The sequence below is a fragment of the Bos indicus genome, chromosome 28 (assembly GCF_029378745.1).
Source record: "Bos indicus isolate NIAB-ARS_2022 breed Sahiwal x Tharparkar chromosome 28, NIAB-ARS_B.indTharparkar_mat_pri_1.0, whole genome shotgun sequence".
Taxonomy (NCBI): Eukaryota; Metazoa; Chordata; class Mammalia; order Artiodactyla; family Bovidae; genus Bos; species Bos indicus.
In genome coordinates, this window is record NC_091787.1 from 18,185,573 (window position 1) to 18,203,149 (window position 17,577).

General features: G+C 42.8%; 1 protein-coding gene across 2 annotated transcripts in view; it reads left to right on the forward strand.

Annotated features, from left to right (window-relative positions):
- ARID5B (AT-rich interaction domain 5B) overlaps positions 1-6,262 on the forward strand; it is a 193,025-nt gene extending 186,763 nt beyond the window's left edge. For both annotated transcript variants that reach the window (XM_070782166.1, XM_070782167.1), the window contains one exon: positions 235-6,262. In XM_070782166.1, the coding sequence (XP_070638267.1) occupies positions 235-2,379 (2,145 nt within the window). In that variant the 3' untranslated portion in view covers positions 2,380-6,262. The remainder of the gene's footprint in view (positions 1-234) is intronic.
- The last annotated feature ends 11,315 nt before the right edge of the window (positions 6,263-17,577 follow it).

Genomic DNA, 17,577 nt, shown 5'->3' on the forward strand with positions numbered 1-17,577 from the left:
ATAGGTATCTCTTAAGGGACTGAAGTGAATATGCATATTTCTCCTAATGCTTTCTGTAATTTAGATTTCTTTGTTTAGAGCCATGATTGGGGAGTAATAAAGCTTTACAGAAACTCGATGAGCTGACTGACAAGCCTGTTTTCAGAAATCTGCTGTGTGTAACATTTTATTTCATAGCATAAAGTGTCAATGCATTTGGCTTCCTTCTGACCATCTTTTGCAATATCTTACCAGGTTTCGTCAGAGCAAGAGAAGGAACAAGAGACTGTAAACCAGAAAAGCATCACTGAGCCTCTCCCAATAGCAGACACAAAGAAAAAATTGGAAGGGTACCAGGATTTTGCAGCAAGGCCCTTGGTGTCCCAAGCAGACCCAGAAAAGGACAGTGAAACAGATCAAGGTGCCAACAGTGAGAAGGTGGCAGAGGAGGCAGGAGAGAAGGGGCCTGCCCCTCCACTGGCGAGTGCCCCTCTGGCCCCGACTCCCGGCACTGGCAAACAGTCCCTTACCTCTCCCAGTGCTCTCGTGGACTCAAAAGAACCCAAGCCCTGCTGTTTTACAGAGAGCCCTGAAAATGAGCTCCAAGAAGCATCCTTCCCTGGCTTCTCCACCACGCAGCCCCCACTGGCAAACCAGAGTGAGGTGGAGGATGACAAGCTCCCTGCGATGGCGGATTACATTGCCAACTGCACCGTGAAGGTGGACCAGCTGGGCAGTGACGACATCCACAATGCACTCAAGCAGACCCCGAAGGTCCTTGTGGTCCAGTCGTTTGACATGTTCAAAGACAAAGACTTGACTGGGCCCATGAATGAGAACCATGGACTTAATTACACCCCGCTGCTTTACTCAAGGGGGAACCCAGGCATCATGTCCCCGCTGGCCAAGAAAAAACTTTTGTCCCAGGTCAGCGGAGCCAGCCTCTCCAGCAGCTACCCTTATGGCTCCCCACCCCCTTTGATCAGCAAAAAGAAAGTGATTGCGAGGGAGGACCGGTGCTCGAGTTTGTCCCAGGCCCATCATGGCCAAAGCACTGACCACATGGCAGTCAACCGGCCATCGGTGATCCAGCACGTCCAGAGTTTCCGTAGCAAGCCCTCAGAGGAGAGGAAGGGCATCAGTGACATTTTTAAGCATGACAAACTAAGTCGATCGGAGCCCCACCGCTTCAGCTTCTCCAAGCATCACCTTAGCCCCCTGGCCGACTCCTATGTCCTAAAGCAAGAAATACAGGAGGGCAAGGAGAAACTGTTAGAGAAAAGGGCGCTTCCCCACTCCCACATGCCTAGCTTCCTGGCCGATTTCTACTCATCTCCCCACCTCCACAGCCTCTATAGGCATACCGAACACCATCTGCACAATGAACAGACATCCAAGTACCCCTGCAGGGACATGTACAGGGAAACGGAAAACAGTTCTTTTCCTTCCCACAAACACCAAGAGAAGCTCCACGTGAATTATCTGGCGTCTCTACATCTGCAAGACAAAAAGTCGGCTGCAGTGGAAGCCCCCACAGATGATCAGCCAACGGATCTGAGCCTTCCCAAGAACCCCCACAAACCCACCGGCAAGGCCCTGGGCCTGGCCCACTCAGCGCCTGGACCCCAGGAGAGCAAGGGCACCTCCCAGTTCCAGGTCATAAATAGCCAGAGTCGAGACTGTCACCCCAAGGCCTGTCGGGTATCGCCTATGACCATGTCAGCCCCTAAAAAATACCCTGAAGCGCTTTCCAGGTCGGGAAAGCCTCACCCTGTGAGACTGGAGAATTTCAGGAAGATGGACAGCATGGTCCACCCCATCCTTCACCGGAAAATGAGTCCTCAGAACATTGGTGCAGCGCGGCCCATCAAGCGCAGCCTGGAGGATTTGGACCTTGTAATCGCTGGGAAAAAGGCCCGGGCCGTGTCTCCTCTGGACCCCGCCAAGGAGGTCTCTGGGAAGGAGAAGGCCTCGGAGCAGGAGAGTGAAGGCAGCAAGGCCGCACACAGTGGGCACTCTGGGGGCACCTCGGAAAGCCACAAGCTGCCCCTCTCCTCCCCCATCTTCCCAGGTTTGTATTCCGGGAGCCTGTGTAGCTCGGGCCTCAACTCCAGGCTCCCGGCTGGGTACTCTCATTCTCTGCAGTACTTGAAAAACCAGGCTGTGCTCTCTCCACTCATGCAGCCCCTTGCTTTCCACTCGCTTGTGATGCAAAGAGGAATTTTTACATCGCCGACAAATTCTCAGCAGCTATACAGACACCTGGCTGCAGCCACACCCGTAGGAAGTTCATATGGGGACCTTTTGCACAACAGCATTTACCCTCTAGCTGCTATAAATCCTCAAGCCGCCTTCCCATCTTCTCAGCTGTCATCCGTACACCCCAGTACGAAACTGTAAGCCCGGCCCTGCCCAGCATCCCAAATGGCGACATGGTTAACAGTGCTTCGCTCCTGCGCCTGGGGTGATGGCTTGGAGAATTAGAAGTCAGTATTTCTTCTAATCTGGGGGTGAGATCAGTCCTGGCCTAAGGGGCCCGGAGGGGAAGTGAGCATACCTGGTATTTCTGGGATGACTCCGGCCTTGGCTGGTCAATCTTGACCCCTTCCGACACAGAGGCCCTGGCACCCTAGATGGTTCACTTTGCACGGGGGTCTTGTGAAGGGATTCACGTGTATCCAGAAGAACTTAGAGGACTCCATCTGAGTTCTGATGGTCAGGAAACAATCTGGGCAAAAAAGGGTAGACATTTCAGAGGACGGGGCAAGGAAGACTGGCAAACATGCCAAGGGATGCCCCCTCTTCATAAAACTCTCCAAGGTTCAATCAATGCAATGTATAGTAAAACTTCAATAGATCTTTCATTTTGACACTATTAAACAATCCAGAGAAGTAAACACTGTTAAACTGACTGTATATATTTGCTTCTTAAAACTACCCATATCACTGTTTGCTCACCTAATTTATATACAGGTAGTCCCTATTTTTCTCCCGGTTTCTTGTCCTTTTTTTTTTTTTTCTTTTTTTAATTAAACAGTATCGCTTTTATTTGCAGGTCGTTTATTTTGTTTTAAAGACTGACTGTCCCAGTTGTTGATGTGTGTTTGTAATTTTTCCACATCTTATTTTGAGCAGCTTTGGGTGGTAATGTTATTGTTTACAAATTGAAGCAACTGATTCTAGTGGAACAAATGAAAAAAGAAACCGTTGAGCACACGACAGTGCAAAGAACGTTCCTTTGCAAATCTGCAATTTAAGGATTTTGTTCCTCATAAATGGCATAGTTGAAAGAGCTTATACACTGCTTACTTACCCTGCCAAATGCTCTGCTTTGAAGTATTGGGTTATGTGAAAACATTGAGCATTGTACTTACCTTATCTAGGCTGTGAAACTGTCCTACATACCAGAGGAATCATAAAAACAAAAACCTCACTGGCAGCAAGCTGCTGAATAACAAGAGTCTAGAGGACATATTTGTGGGCTGCACAGATATTTTAGGAATTTCAGAAATTAGAACAGAAGCCAAAATGATTTACATTGGTGTTGGCAAAGATCCCTTTAAACAGTCTGGGAAAGGGGGTTGGGAAGAGGATGGAGCTTGACTATCCAGAAGAAAGTGAGTAGTGGGAGGCCCAGGTGCCAGCTACCTGCCCTGGGCCACAGTCTTTCCAGTAATAGGTTGTCACATTGCCTCATCAGGTGGGTTTCTTGCTATTCCCAAGAAGAACCTCACAGGCCACATCTTTGGGGGTAGCTGGCATACTGGATTACTCATTTCCCAAGCAAGCCATCCTCCTTGGGTTACGGGGTGTGAGATTCGTGTGTGTGCACACAGTTTTTGTGCCATTTTTTAACCACCTGGCAATACAGTCCACTGAATGATGTTCTTTACTGTTGGAAAGAAATGGTTAAGCTGTTCACGCAGTCAAAAGATGTAAAGAATGTATACTGTCATTCTTGCCACTTTATCCTATAGGCTGACAAGATGTAACATCAAGGTGGATGCATTTTTCTAAGTGTGTTAAAAGTCTATCGACACAGAGAGTGGACTTTCCTTCCAGGTCGCAAGCCCCGCTAAAACTGCTTTGATGAACTCCCCAGCCAACCCTCCCCTGCCCCAAAACGACTGGTAGACATTAGAATCATAGTTATCCAAGTCTTTTACCTCTGAGATATTTAATTCTATGAAAATTGATGATAATTTTCAACTTCTAAATAGGTAACTCGACTGAAACATAATCAAAACTGGTAAACAATGAAACTGTGGCTCTTAAACCAAGCCATGCATGCCGTGCATTTGTATTGAAATGTCTCTATGATACGAAGCCAAATATTCAATGTAACATACTTAATATCCAAAGGTGGAAACAAAAGAATGTAGAGATCTAGTGTTAAGAGTTCCATTTGCTTCAATTAATTATTTACCTTCCTGTGGAATAATATATACATATATATATATTTAATAGAACCATAGATAGACTAGTAGAATTTAGATTATAAATGTGTGAATGCAGATTATCCTGCTATTGCACAAGATAGAGTGGGGGAAAATAATCTCAATTGCAGCTGGCAAAATGCTGGCTGGAACATATATAAGAAAGTTGCACTAGACTGAATGGTCACAGAATCAGAGGACACGGAAGAAGGGGAAACGCCAGTGTTTCTGCGGCTGACACGGACTAGATCCTACATGGTGTCTATGAGTTTGTTTCTCAAAACCGGGGCCTGCGTCCCCGGTGGAGCGCACCTATCTGTTCTGAAGAGGGGGCATTTGTTTTCCCCGCTGCAATGATTTCAGTCTGGTTTCATCATGTTGGAATTTGATCACACCATTTTCAAACAATGTTAACATAGTCCAGCTTTTGTTTTTCTCATCTCTTCCGAGAGGAGACTCACTGTTTCTGTCTGAGGAAGCTCATACCCTCGGCAAAACATCAGGACAAGTAGAGAGAGAGGAGGGTATACATTCCCAACAGAAGCAGTGTGTTATTTGTTTTAAAACTCTGAACAGAGATCTTGGAAATCTTTCAAAAAGACCATTGAATTCTTCATTGGCCGAGAACTACATTTTAAAAAGTCTTAAATAGGGCTTTGTTTGCATTGTTTGAGCTCAAGGGGCCTTATTATTGAATGGCGTTGCACAAGCCTTTGTGCAATCAAACCATTGTTATTGGTAGTTCTGTAAAGGAAACTGTGGAATCTAATTGGCAGTGGAGTCATAAATCTATTTACTAAGTGCGGCTTCCAAGAAATGTTGCAATTCAAAATGCACTAAGACCGTGATTTACTGGAGATTTGGAGATTCTAAATAATACTTTTTAAAAACCTTTCCATGCAACTTCTGGTTTAGCTTTTGGCAACTCAACATTAAAGAAAAAAAAAAAAAAAACCAGCCCAACCAAGTTTCAGAATTAAGTATTCTCCTAGTAAGTGATTGGAACTTGTAATATTTGCCACAGGACTGACTTATTTATTTACTAGCTAGAGGCTCTTAAGTTCACTTGTTTATCAGGGCATATACAGAAGGGTTTGTTAAAACTCGACATTGACTTTACAACTTTCTGACCTGGTGCATGAATTCTCAAGTACTGTATTTCACTGTGTTGGTGTGTCTGATGGAAATTTCAAGGTGATCCCACAAAAATATTTTATGTAGTGTGCCTTCAAAGAGAACTTTTATTTCTCTTCACTTGTTGTCCCACAAAGTCACATTTGGTGGTGGTCAGCCAAGTCCCATCTGGTCTAGTTTTATCCTTGTCCCAATTCTTAAGAAAAATGGGAACAAGTTTGCCCTGGTGAGACCCACACCATTGCAATGATTATCTTGAGCACTTAAATTCCAGTGTTGGCTGTTGATGTATTTGATATTCTGCTTGTCTCCCCATGGTTGAAATATGTCTGAAGAATAGCAGCATAATCTCTTGGCTGTTTATACTTTTTTAAACTTTCCTGTGTTGTAAATATTGTATACTTTTGGTGATTCCAGCTATGTAACCTCTATGCTCTGTAAGGTGATTATTTGTATATAGCAACATGGCCCAGTGATATTATATAGGTTCCCAATGGAGAGGTTATTGAGTGACCTTTGCATTAGTTTAAACACTACCAGAAAAATGCTGAGCCAACTATAAACACTCAATTTTGTATGTTTTCCAAATTGTACTTATTACTGCTTTTGATACTGTATTACGTGCCAATAGTTTCCCAATCACATAGCAGGCAAGAGATATTTTGTACTTTTTGATCCACTGTAATATTTAATAAAAAATGTTACTATCTGTTTCCTTTTGGGTGTAATCTGTCAACTTCCTCCTGAGTGCCCTGTGGCCTCCACCAGAGTACTTTCCTTCAGGCTGTCTCCAAATAGAATAATAACGATGATGTCTGTCTGTGGAGAACCTACTGGGTGCCCAATTGGCATACAGTATCTTTACCCTTCACACCCTCCTGTAAATATGGTTCTGCCCATTTTACTGATGCAAAGACTGAAGCTTAGACTGGTAAATCAACTTGCCCAAGATCATCTAGCTAACAAATTGGCAGAGCTGGGATATGAACTCAGGGCTCTTAAATCGACAGCTTCTTCTATATACCACGCTTCTCTCCTGGCAAGTAACAAAAGCAACAATTTACTTACTTGGTCAACAAAGACTGATTCATGTCTCAACTTCCAGGCATATTTGTTAGGAGCTGGGATTACAATTTTGAGTAGAAGATAAACTATACCATCTCTGGAGCTTATAAGACTAATGGGAAAGAGAGTAATCAAATAGTCACCCACATAAATATAAAACCTCAAGCTGACCTAGTTCCAAGGGAGAGGAGTGTGATTACTAAACTGATACATGAAGGATGAGTATGAGTTGAGATGAGAGGGAATTAGGAGAAGAGTTCTCCAAGCACCAGGTACCACATGTCCAAAGGCCCAGAGGCAGGAACAAGGTAAACTTATTATAGGAATCAAAAAAGCCTGTGTGACAGAAGTAGAATAATAAGGAATGAAGTTGAGGTGAGGTTACAAAGTACAGCAGGGGTCAGCCAGATAGGTCCTAAGAGACCAGGTTGAGCATTTGGTCTTGATACTGAACAATAAGTTTACATGGAGAGGTGATACATTCAGATTTGTCTTTTTCAATGCCACTCTCTGGTACTGTGTGAACGCAGAGCAATCTAATCCAAGATGGTGGTCATTTCAATTGGGTTGGTAGAATGGGGGAAGGTTGGATACATTTCAGAGGTACTTGGAAGGAGGGAAGGACAGCCTTGATGATGGATTAAATGGAGCAACTGATGGATACTTGGGGTTGAAAAACCAGGAAAATGGCATTTTCTGATGTCTAGTGATGATGGACAAAGACTTCTCTCCTCTCACCCCCTGAGTCCTCTGCTGCCAAGCTTTCCCCTGGTTTTGCTCAGCTTATTATTAGTTGAAGTGCCAGATTGAAAAAGTTGCACGCTGTGTGCTCCCTTCTTAATGGGTCCCAGGGGACAGGGTGGACAGACTTTGGTGACGGTATTAGTTTACAACCTGTACCATCTCGTCAAGGTGGACTTTGAACAGATAGGATAGACTAAACTGCTAACACGCATGATATCACAAGTCTAGGAGAAAAGCCAAGAATACATTTTTGATAAAAGATCTAGGACCCTTTCTTTTATCATGGTTGACTACCTGGAGGACCCTGCCCACCTCTCTTACACCAGCAGGACTTACAGCAGGACTTAGGGCCCTTATCCCTTTGTTAACCCAAACATGCCATACATAAAAAGAAGCCTCAGCCCCATGGTCTCCTCACTCTCATTCCAATTCATCTATATTTCACCATATTATATGAATTGTTAGGAGTATATCAAAAGAATGTTCTTCCATCTATGATACATTCAGCAACCTAAGCTCAGATACTTGAGTCATATACAACAGGAAACATCATGATAAGTTACCTATTTTTACCAGGCCTGGCTAACACTGTTGGGAAGGAGGGTGCTTTTGCTAAAGATGTCATTCATGGTACAAAAATAATAAAACTGTCCAATGATTTTTTCTAGGAAAGTGGCCAAAGTTGACAAATGTTTTAGGGCTGATAGTGACCAGGAAATAGGTCATTATTTACATCAACAAGTACATCAGTGGCAGGAGGTTGGAGTGGGGTGAGAGGTGACCGCTGGCCAGAAATAATGCAAAAAAAAAAGTATAGCTTTGAATGTTGAACTAGAGAGTAAATGACACCAACTTGGGTCCATGAATAGAGAATTCCTGAATTTTGGAATCTCCAGCTAATGCCTAATATAACATTCCAAAGCATTTGTTTAACCTGTTTAAACAAACAAACAATTTTAATCATTATAGCTATAACCATAGGCATTCCCAGCCTTATAAGGACAAGGTAATCCACTCCCTGAGGCATCCACCCAAGAATAACTACTACTTTATTATTGTTGAAACTTTCTCTAGGGCATAGCTGTCCTATGGTACTTCTTAGGATGGCAGAAATATTCTATAATTCAGAGCTTTCCAATACTATAACTACTAGCCAAAGTGGTTGAACTCTTGAAATGTGCCCAGTGTGATGGAGGAACTGATTCTATAATTCTACTTTTATTCACTTAAATTTAAACAGCTACATGTGGCTAGTAGGTACTATAACAGCACAGCCCTAGAAAGTACAATTGGCCAGTGAGCATGTATTAATACAGACACAATTAGAGATGGGATAAAATCTGCAAATAAATTTTAATATAGACTTAAAGCAGGCAACACTATCTCTTCTGGGCAAAACTTTGTTAATCCATGGGGGGGGTGACTATAGATTTAACACTATTTTTCACTCAGGATACACACATCACAAGCATCTAAGTACTTACTAAATGAACAAACAAATCATTGGGAGAGCATGTACCAATAAAACAGACAACCTAGAAGAAATGGACAAATTCTTAGGAAGGTTCAACCTTCTAACACCAAACCAGAAAGAACTAGAAAATGTGAACAGACCAATCACAAGTAATGAAATTGGAACAGTGATTATGGAGGGGAGACAGGATGGCAGAGTAGATAGTGGAGGCCATCTTCTCCCACAAAAACATTTAAAATACATCTACCAGTGCAACGATTCACACAAAACATCTACTGAAATTCAACAGAGGATCTCAGACTTTGGAAAGAACAAGAAAACCTCCATGTAACCTGGTGCAACAAATAAGAGAAAGAAGGAATCAGGACAGGATTGTTCTGCAGGGAGGGAGCTGTGAAGGAGGAAACGGTCCCCGGGAAGTCTGCTCTTTGGTGGGGAGATCAGTTTGGACAGAGAGGAGCTTTGAGCCCAGGAGGAGAGTGCAGCAACCAGTCTGCAGAAAGCTAAACTGGACAACCTCCACAAAAGGCTGGCTCTGCTGCCCTGTGCTCCCCAGCCTCTACTCTCCAGGCCACTGGAGGTTGCCATTTTGGCCCTACCAAACAGCCTATAGGCTCCAGTGCTGAAATGCCTTAGGCCAACCAGCCAACATGATAGAAACACAGCCACACCCATCAGCAAACAGGGTGCCTAAAGCCACACTGAGAAAGGAAAGACATACCCATTTGAATGCAGAGTCCCAAAGAATAGCAAGGAGAGATAAAAAAGCCTAAGTGATCAATGCAAAGAAATAGAGGAAAACAATAGAATGGGAAAGACTAGAGATCTCTTCAAGAAAATTAGAGATACCAAGGGAACACTTCATGCAAAGATGCGCTCAATAAAGGACAGAAATGGTATGGAACTAACAGAATCAGAAGATATTAAGAAAAGGTGGCAAGAATACACAGAAGAACTATACAAAAAAGATCTTCACGACCCAGATGATCAGGATGGTATGATCACTCACCTAGAGCCAGACATCCTGGAATGTGAAGTCAAGTGGGCCTTAGGAAGCATCACTGTGAAGAAAGCTAGTGGGGGTGAAGGAATTCCAACTGAGCTATTTCAAATCCTAAAAGATGATGCTGTGGAAGTGCTGCACTCAATATGCCAGAAGTTTTGGAAAACTCAGCAGTGGCCATAGGACTGGAAAAGGTCAGATTTCATTCCAATCCCTAAGAAAGGCAATACCAAAGAATGCTCAAACTACCACACAATTGCACTCATCTCACATGCTAGCAAAGTAATTGGAGAAGGCAATGGCACCCCACTCCAGTACTCTTGCCTGGAAAATCCCATGGACAGAGGAGCCTGGTAGGCTGCAGTCCATGGGGTCGCTAAGGGTCGGACACAACTGAGCGACTTCACTTTCGCTTTTCACTTTCATGCATTGGAGAAGGAAATGGCAACCCACTCCAGTGTTCTTGCCTGGAGAATCCCAGGGACGGGGGAGCCTGGTGGGCTGCCATCTATGGGGTCACACAGAGTCGGACACGACTAAAGTGACTTAGCAGCAGCAGCAGCAAAGTAATGCTCAAAATTCTCCAAGCCAGGCTTCAACGGTATATGAACCGTGAACTTCCAGATGTTCAATCTGGATTAGGAAAAGGCAGAGGAACCAGAGATCAAATTGCCAACATCCATTGGATCATCAAAAAAGCAAGAGAGTTCCAGAAAAACATCTGCTTAATTGACTATGCCAAAGCATTTGACTGTGTGGATCACAACAAACTGTGGAAAATTCTTAAAGAGATGGGAATACCAGACCACCTGACCTGCCTCTTGAGAAATCTGTATGCAGATCAGAAAGCAAGAGTTAGAACTGGACATGGAACAACAGACTGGTTTGAAATTGGGAAAGGAGTATACCAAGGCTGTATACTGTTTGAAATTGGGAAAGGAGTATACCAAGGCTGTATACTGTCACCCTGCTTATTTAACTCATATGCAGAGTGAATAATGAGAAACACTGGGCTGGATAAAGCACAAGCTGGAATCAAGATTTCTGGGAGAAATATCAATAACCTCAGATATGCAGATGACATGATGTTTATGGCAGAAAATGAAGAAGAAGAAGAACTAAACAGCCTCTTGATGAAAGTGAAAGAGGAGAGTGAAAAAGTTGGCTTAAAGCTCAACATTCAGAAAACTAAGATCATGGCATCGGGTCCCATCACTTCATGGCAAATAGATGGGGTAACAGTGGAAACAGTGACAAACTTTATTTTTGGGGCTCTAAAATCACTGCAGATAGTGATTGCAGCCATGAAATTAAAAGATGCTTGCTCCTTGGGAGAAAAGCTATGACCAACTTAGACAGCATATTAAAAAGCCGAGACATTACTTTGCCAACAAAGGTCTGTCTAATCAAAGCTATGGTTTTTTGAGTAGTCATGTATGGATGTGAGTTGGACTATAAAGAAAGCTGAGTGCCGAAGAATTGATGCTTTTGAACTGTGGTGTTGGAGAAGACTCTTGAGAGTTCCTTGGACTGCAAAGAGATCCAACCAGTCCATCCTAAAGGAGATCAGTCCTGGATATTCATTGGAAGGACTGACACTGAAGCTGAAGCTCCAATACTTTGGCCACTTGATGCAAAGAACCAACTCATTGGAAAAGACCCTGATGCTGGGAAAGATTGAAGGTGGGAGAAAAAGGGGACAACAGAGGATGAGATGGTTGGACGGCATCACCAACTCAATGGACAGGAGTTTGAGCAAGCTCCAGGAGTTGGTGGTGGACAGTGAGGCCTGGCCTGCTGCAGTCCATGGGGTTGCAAATGGTGGTATACGACCAGAGACTGAACTGAACTGAAAGCCAAACTGAGCTCACAGCCACCTGTAAACACACCCTGCTCACCATAGGGACAAGACCTAGCTCCACCCACCAGTGGGCAGGTACCAGTGCCACTTTCCAGGAAGTCTGCACGAGTCTCAGGATCAACATGATCCAGCCAAGGGCATACACCAGAAGCAAGAGGAGTTATTACAATCCTCTAATCTGCAAGGAGATCCAACCAGTCCATTCTAAAGATCAGTCCGGGGTCTTCTTTGGAAGGAATGATGCTGAAGCTGAAACTCCAGTACTTTGGCCACCTCATGCGAAGAGTTGACTCATTGGAAAAGACTCTGATGCTGAGAGGGATTGGGGGCAGGAGGAGAAGGGGACGACAGAGGATGAGATGGCTGGATGGCATCACCGACTCGATGGACGTGAGTTTGAGTGAACTCCGGGAGTTGGTGATGGACAGGGAGGCCTGGCATGCTGTAATTCATGGGGTTGCAAGGAATTGGACATGACTGAGTGGCTGAAATGAATTGAACTGAGTCTGTAGAAAGAAGATGACACACACAGAAAGTTACACAGTGGTGAAATATATTCCAGATGAAGGAATAAGAGAAAAGCCCACAAGAGCAACTAAATGAATTGGAACCTACCTGAAAAAGAATTTAGAGTCATGATGGTAAAGATGATCCAACATATCAGAAAAAGAATGAAGGTACAGGGATTTCCCTGGTAGTCCAATGGTAAAGAATCTCCCTTCCAAGGCAGAAGACGCCAGTTTGATTCCTGGTTGGAGAACCAACATCCCACATGCCACAGGGCATCCAAGCCTATGCACCGCAACTACTGAGCCAGCAGCCGCAGCTCCTGGGACGGCATACTCTGAAACCTGGGTACCACAACTAGAAAGAAGTCCATGCTTCGCAACCAAGAGCCCACAGGCCTCAACAAGAAATCCTGAATGCTGCAAATAAGACTCAATGGAGCCAAAATGAAATAAGAGAGTAAAAGAAGAGAGGAAAGAAACCGAATCCTCCAGTTCAAGATAGTAGAGTAGAAGTATGTATGCTCACCTCCTCCTGTGAGAGCACCAAAATTGCACCTAGCTATTGAACAACAAATGACAGCAGGATGCTGGAACCCACCATAAAAAGATATCCCAAGTCCAAAGATAAAGAAGCCACAGCAAGATGGTAGGAGGGGCACAATCATGATAAAATCAAATCCCACGCCTGCCAGGTGGGTGACCCACAGACTGGGAGAACAATAATACCAAAGAAGTTCTCACACTGTGGTGAAGGTTCTGAACCCCGTGTCAGGCTTCCCAGCCTAGGGATCCAACAAAGGGACTGGGAATCCCCAGGAATCTGGCTTTGAGGGCCAGCAGGATTTGATTATATGACTCCCAGAGGACTAGGGGAAACAGAGACTCCAGTCTTGGAGGGCACAAACAAAATTCTGTGCACACCAAGACCCAGAGGAGAGGAGCAGTGACCCCACAGGAGACTGAACCAAAAATACCTGCTAGTGTTGGAGGGCCTCCTCTGGAGGCGTTGGTTGGCAGGGACTCACCACTCTATGGTGTCACTCATATGTCACTCTATGGACAGGAGAACTGGAAGGTCCCCCTTGTAATAAATCTTCTGGGAGTTTGCCGTTAACCCTACCATAGAGACCATCAGAGAGAGCAGACAGAAGAAGCAAGAAGCACAGTTTCACAGCAGCTATAACAAAAACTGTATTACAGAAAGTTCAGTTCAGTTCAGTCACTCAGTCGTGTCCGTCTCTTTGCGACCCCATGAATCACAGCACGCCAGGCCTCCCTGTCCATCACCAACTCCCAGAGTTCACTCAAACTCCTGTGCATTGAATCAGTGATGCCGTCCAGCCATCTTATCCTCTGTCGTCCTCTTCTCCTCCTGCCCCCAATCCCTCCCAGCATCAGGGTCTTTTTCAGTGAGTCAACTCTTCACATGAGGTGACCAAAGTATTGGAGTTTCAGCCTCAGCATCAGTCCTTCCAATGAACACCCAGGACTGGTCTCCTTTAGGATGGACTGGTTGGATCTCCTTGCAGTCCAAGGGACTCTCAAGAGTCTTCTCCAACACCACAGTTCAAAAGCATCAATTCTTCAGTGCTCAGCTTTCTTCACAGTCCAACTGTACAGAAAGTTAATCACAATGATAAAGCAGAAAGTTATATCCCAGATGAAGGGACAAGATAAAGTCTCAGAAAAAAAAACTAAATGGAGTGGAAATAGGCAACCTTCCAATAAATAATTCAGAATAATGATAGTGAAGATGATCCAGGATCTCAGGAAAACAATGGAGGCAAAAATTGAGAATATGCAAGAAAAGCTGGGACGACCCAGAGGGATGGTATGGGGAGGGAGGAGGGAGGAGGGTTCAGGATGGGGAACACATGTATACCTGTGGTGGATTCATTTTGATATTTGGCAAAACTAATACAATTATGTAAAGTTTAAAAATAAAATAAAATTTTAAAAAATTTTAATAAAATTAAAAAAAAAAAGAATTGAAGAACAAATATACACTAGAAGGAATCAATAGCAGAATAGCTAAGGCAGAAGAATGGATAAATGACCTGGAGGAGAGAATGGTGGAAATCTCTGCCACAGAACAGTATATAGAAAAAAGAATGATAAGAAATGAAGACAGTCTAAGAGACCTCTGGGACAGCATTAAACACATGAACATTTGAATTACATGGGTCCCAGAAGGAGAAGAGAGAGAAAGGACCTGAGAAAATATTTGAAGAGATACTTTCCGAAAACTTTTCGAACATGGGATAGGAAATAATCAATCAAGTCCAGGAAGCACAGAGAGTTCCAGGAATGATAAACCCAAGGAGGAACACACCAAGACACATAGAAATCAAACTGACAAAAATTCAAGACAGAGATAAAATATTAAAAGCAACAAGGGAAAAATGACAAATAGTACAAGGGAACTCCCATCAGGTTATCAGCTGATTTCTCAACAGAAACTCTACAAACCAGAAGAGAATGACATGATATATTTAAAGTGATGAAAGGGAAGAACCTACAACCAAGAATACTCTACCCAGCAAGACTATCCTTCAGAACTGATGGAGAAATCAAAAGCTTTCCAGATAAGCAAAAATTAAGAGAACTCAGCACCACTAAACCAGCTTTACAACAAATGCTAAAGGAACTTCTCTAGGCAGAAAACACAAGAGAAGGAACAGACCTACAGAAAACAAACCCAAACAACTAAGAAAATGGTAATAGGATCATGTACTATGTTCAGTGGCTTCAGTCGTGTCTGACTCTTTGCGACCTATGGACTGTAGCCTGCCAAGCTCCTCTGACCATGGGATTCTCCAGGTGAGAATAATGGAGTGGGTAGCCCTCCTCCAGGGGATATTCCCAACCTAGGAATTGAACCCAAATCTCCAGCACATCCTGCATTGCAGGCAGGTTCTTTATCCACTGAGCCACCTGGGAAGCCCATTAGCATACTAACACCCCCTAAATCTTGTTTCCATTAGCTTATGATATCAGAATGTGGAGAAGCAAACCTACAGATCTGTCTCCTGACTATCTTCATAAGACATGTAACTGGTCTGTTATCAACTGCACACAGGCCTCCTGAATGCAAGGTTTCTCCAGCCCTGCAGAGCCCTTTAAACTGCTACTGTAAGCAACATTTACAGTAAGCAAGGGCACCAGTATAAAGACAAATGCTAATCAAACAATGCCAGAGCAGCATTTCACATACTTCCATCAAGCATAGCATATGAAGTAAATGAACAGAACCAGGAGAAATCAAGTCCTAGAGCAGGGCTGGTAGGCACTGCAAGCGGGCTGTGCAGTAGTGCCAAGCAGGAAGCCAAGAGATGCACTCCATATCACGTTTCTACCAAGAAATAGGACGAATGGGGTCTGACAGGAAAACATTCTATCCCTAAATAAAAACAGAGCATGGTTCTTGGACTCTGAATGCACAGTTAAGGCATAAAAGAATTTCAATTCTCTGTTTTCATAAAGCAAAAATCTCAAGTCTTTTTGATTGAGTTTCACATTAACTGGCACTTTATTTGCTTAAAACCTAAACATTATCAGTTTCAGAAGAAATCCACTGTGATATATAGATCTCTTCATTTAAATTTCAGGGTTTCTTCTTCTGATCCTTGATAAAATTTTTTATCCAAGAAACAGGATATAGATATTTAAAAACATAAACCATTAGAGAATGAAATAGGAAATCAAGAAACACTGAAGTTTTGACAGCACCCCCCCTTTTTTTTTTCAAGTTCCTTAAAGACTGTAGCAGAATTAAAGGATCACTGGCTCCAAGTCTCTTAGAGATAACAAGGGATGAAACTAAAACAAAAAACCAAACCCACATCCCCAAACAAGGTCAAGTAACTTAATTCCTTACTCTGCTCCAAGGTTAAAAACATGAATAACTTTTAGTAGCAGTTCAGAATTCATCTTTATCTCCTACCTGCTCCATTAGTGGAACTTTAAAGTCATGATTTTTTTAGATATCTGTATTTTGGTATATGAAATACAAATTTGTATTAGATGACAGCTTTTTTTTTTTTGTTTTTCCCAAATTCAGGTAGAGAAAGAAGCAATAACTTTTAATAAAACCTACATTTTTTTGATTACTGTTTTAGCAAAAAGCTTTTTTTCCCTTTCATTGAAAATACCATTTTATTCTTTTTTTTTTTTTTTAAAGTAAAGCATTTTATGTTAAATTTACCATTTTTGTCTGTTGGTCTCCTCTTCGTCATGACCCCTCTTCCCCCTTGACTTTTCCCAATGAAAGCCATGTTAAATTAACCATTGGATTCACTGCTTCATCTTTTTATTTTTAATGGAGGGTATACCACAGTTTTAAAGCAGTAAGATTTGAGGTGAACACTATGGAATAGGATCACACATATCAATAATTATCTTAAATGTAAATGGATTAAATGTACTAATCAAAAGACAAAGACCGACTGGGTGGATGAAAACATGTGCAGGTATGCACTTCCACTTATCACATCACTCTGCTCAATTCCCCCAAATTGTATGTAATTATTTTATACTATTAAGTTAATCATGTTTCCCATTATGGCTTGTGATTATAATTATCTTTTTTTGTTGTTTGGCTATTGATTGTGAAAACTGATAAGCATCTTTTACTGTTGTGCTTATGCAACTATTACTCAATACCATTGTATCATGATTGATCAATCGAAAAACAATACAATTCTATATCACCAATACAAGGATCCAATAGAAAAACCTGTAATCACTTTTTAAAATCCAGATGCATATCAGAATTATCCTGAAATCTTTTGAAAAATACAAATGCTCAGGTATTGCTTTTTTCCTCCAGAGCTCCAGATGGTTCTAATGAGCCATGACTCTAATGAGTAATGTTTAAAAACAACTGGACTATATTATCAGAGGCAATGGCACCCCACTCCAGTACTCTTGGCTGGAAAATCCCATGGACGGAGGAGCCTGGTGGGCTGCAGTCCATGGGGTCGCTAAGAGTCGGACACGACTGAGCGACTTCACTTTCACTTTTCACTTTCATGCACTTGAGAAGGAAATGGCAGCCCACTCCATGTTCTTGCCTGGAGAATCCCAGGGACGGGGGAGCCTGGTGGGCTGCCGTCCATGGGGTCACACAGAGTCAGACACGACTGAAGTGACTTAGCAGTGGCAGGACTATCTTATGACCTTTTATGTACCTTGTTTCACTTTTTATATTTCATATTCAGTGTTCCCATATCATTTAGTTCATGTTCTCCAATTTCTCCATCTCTTCTTTTTCTTTCTTGGATATTCTTTCTCAAGTCTTTATCAAGTGTAGCAGAAAAGCTTTTGTATATATACATATAAATATGTATAATATATACTTGAAAACTTACAAA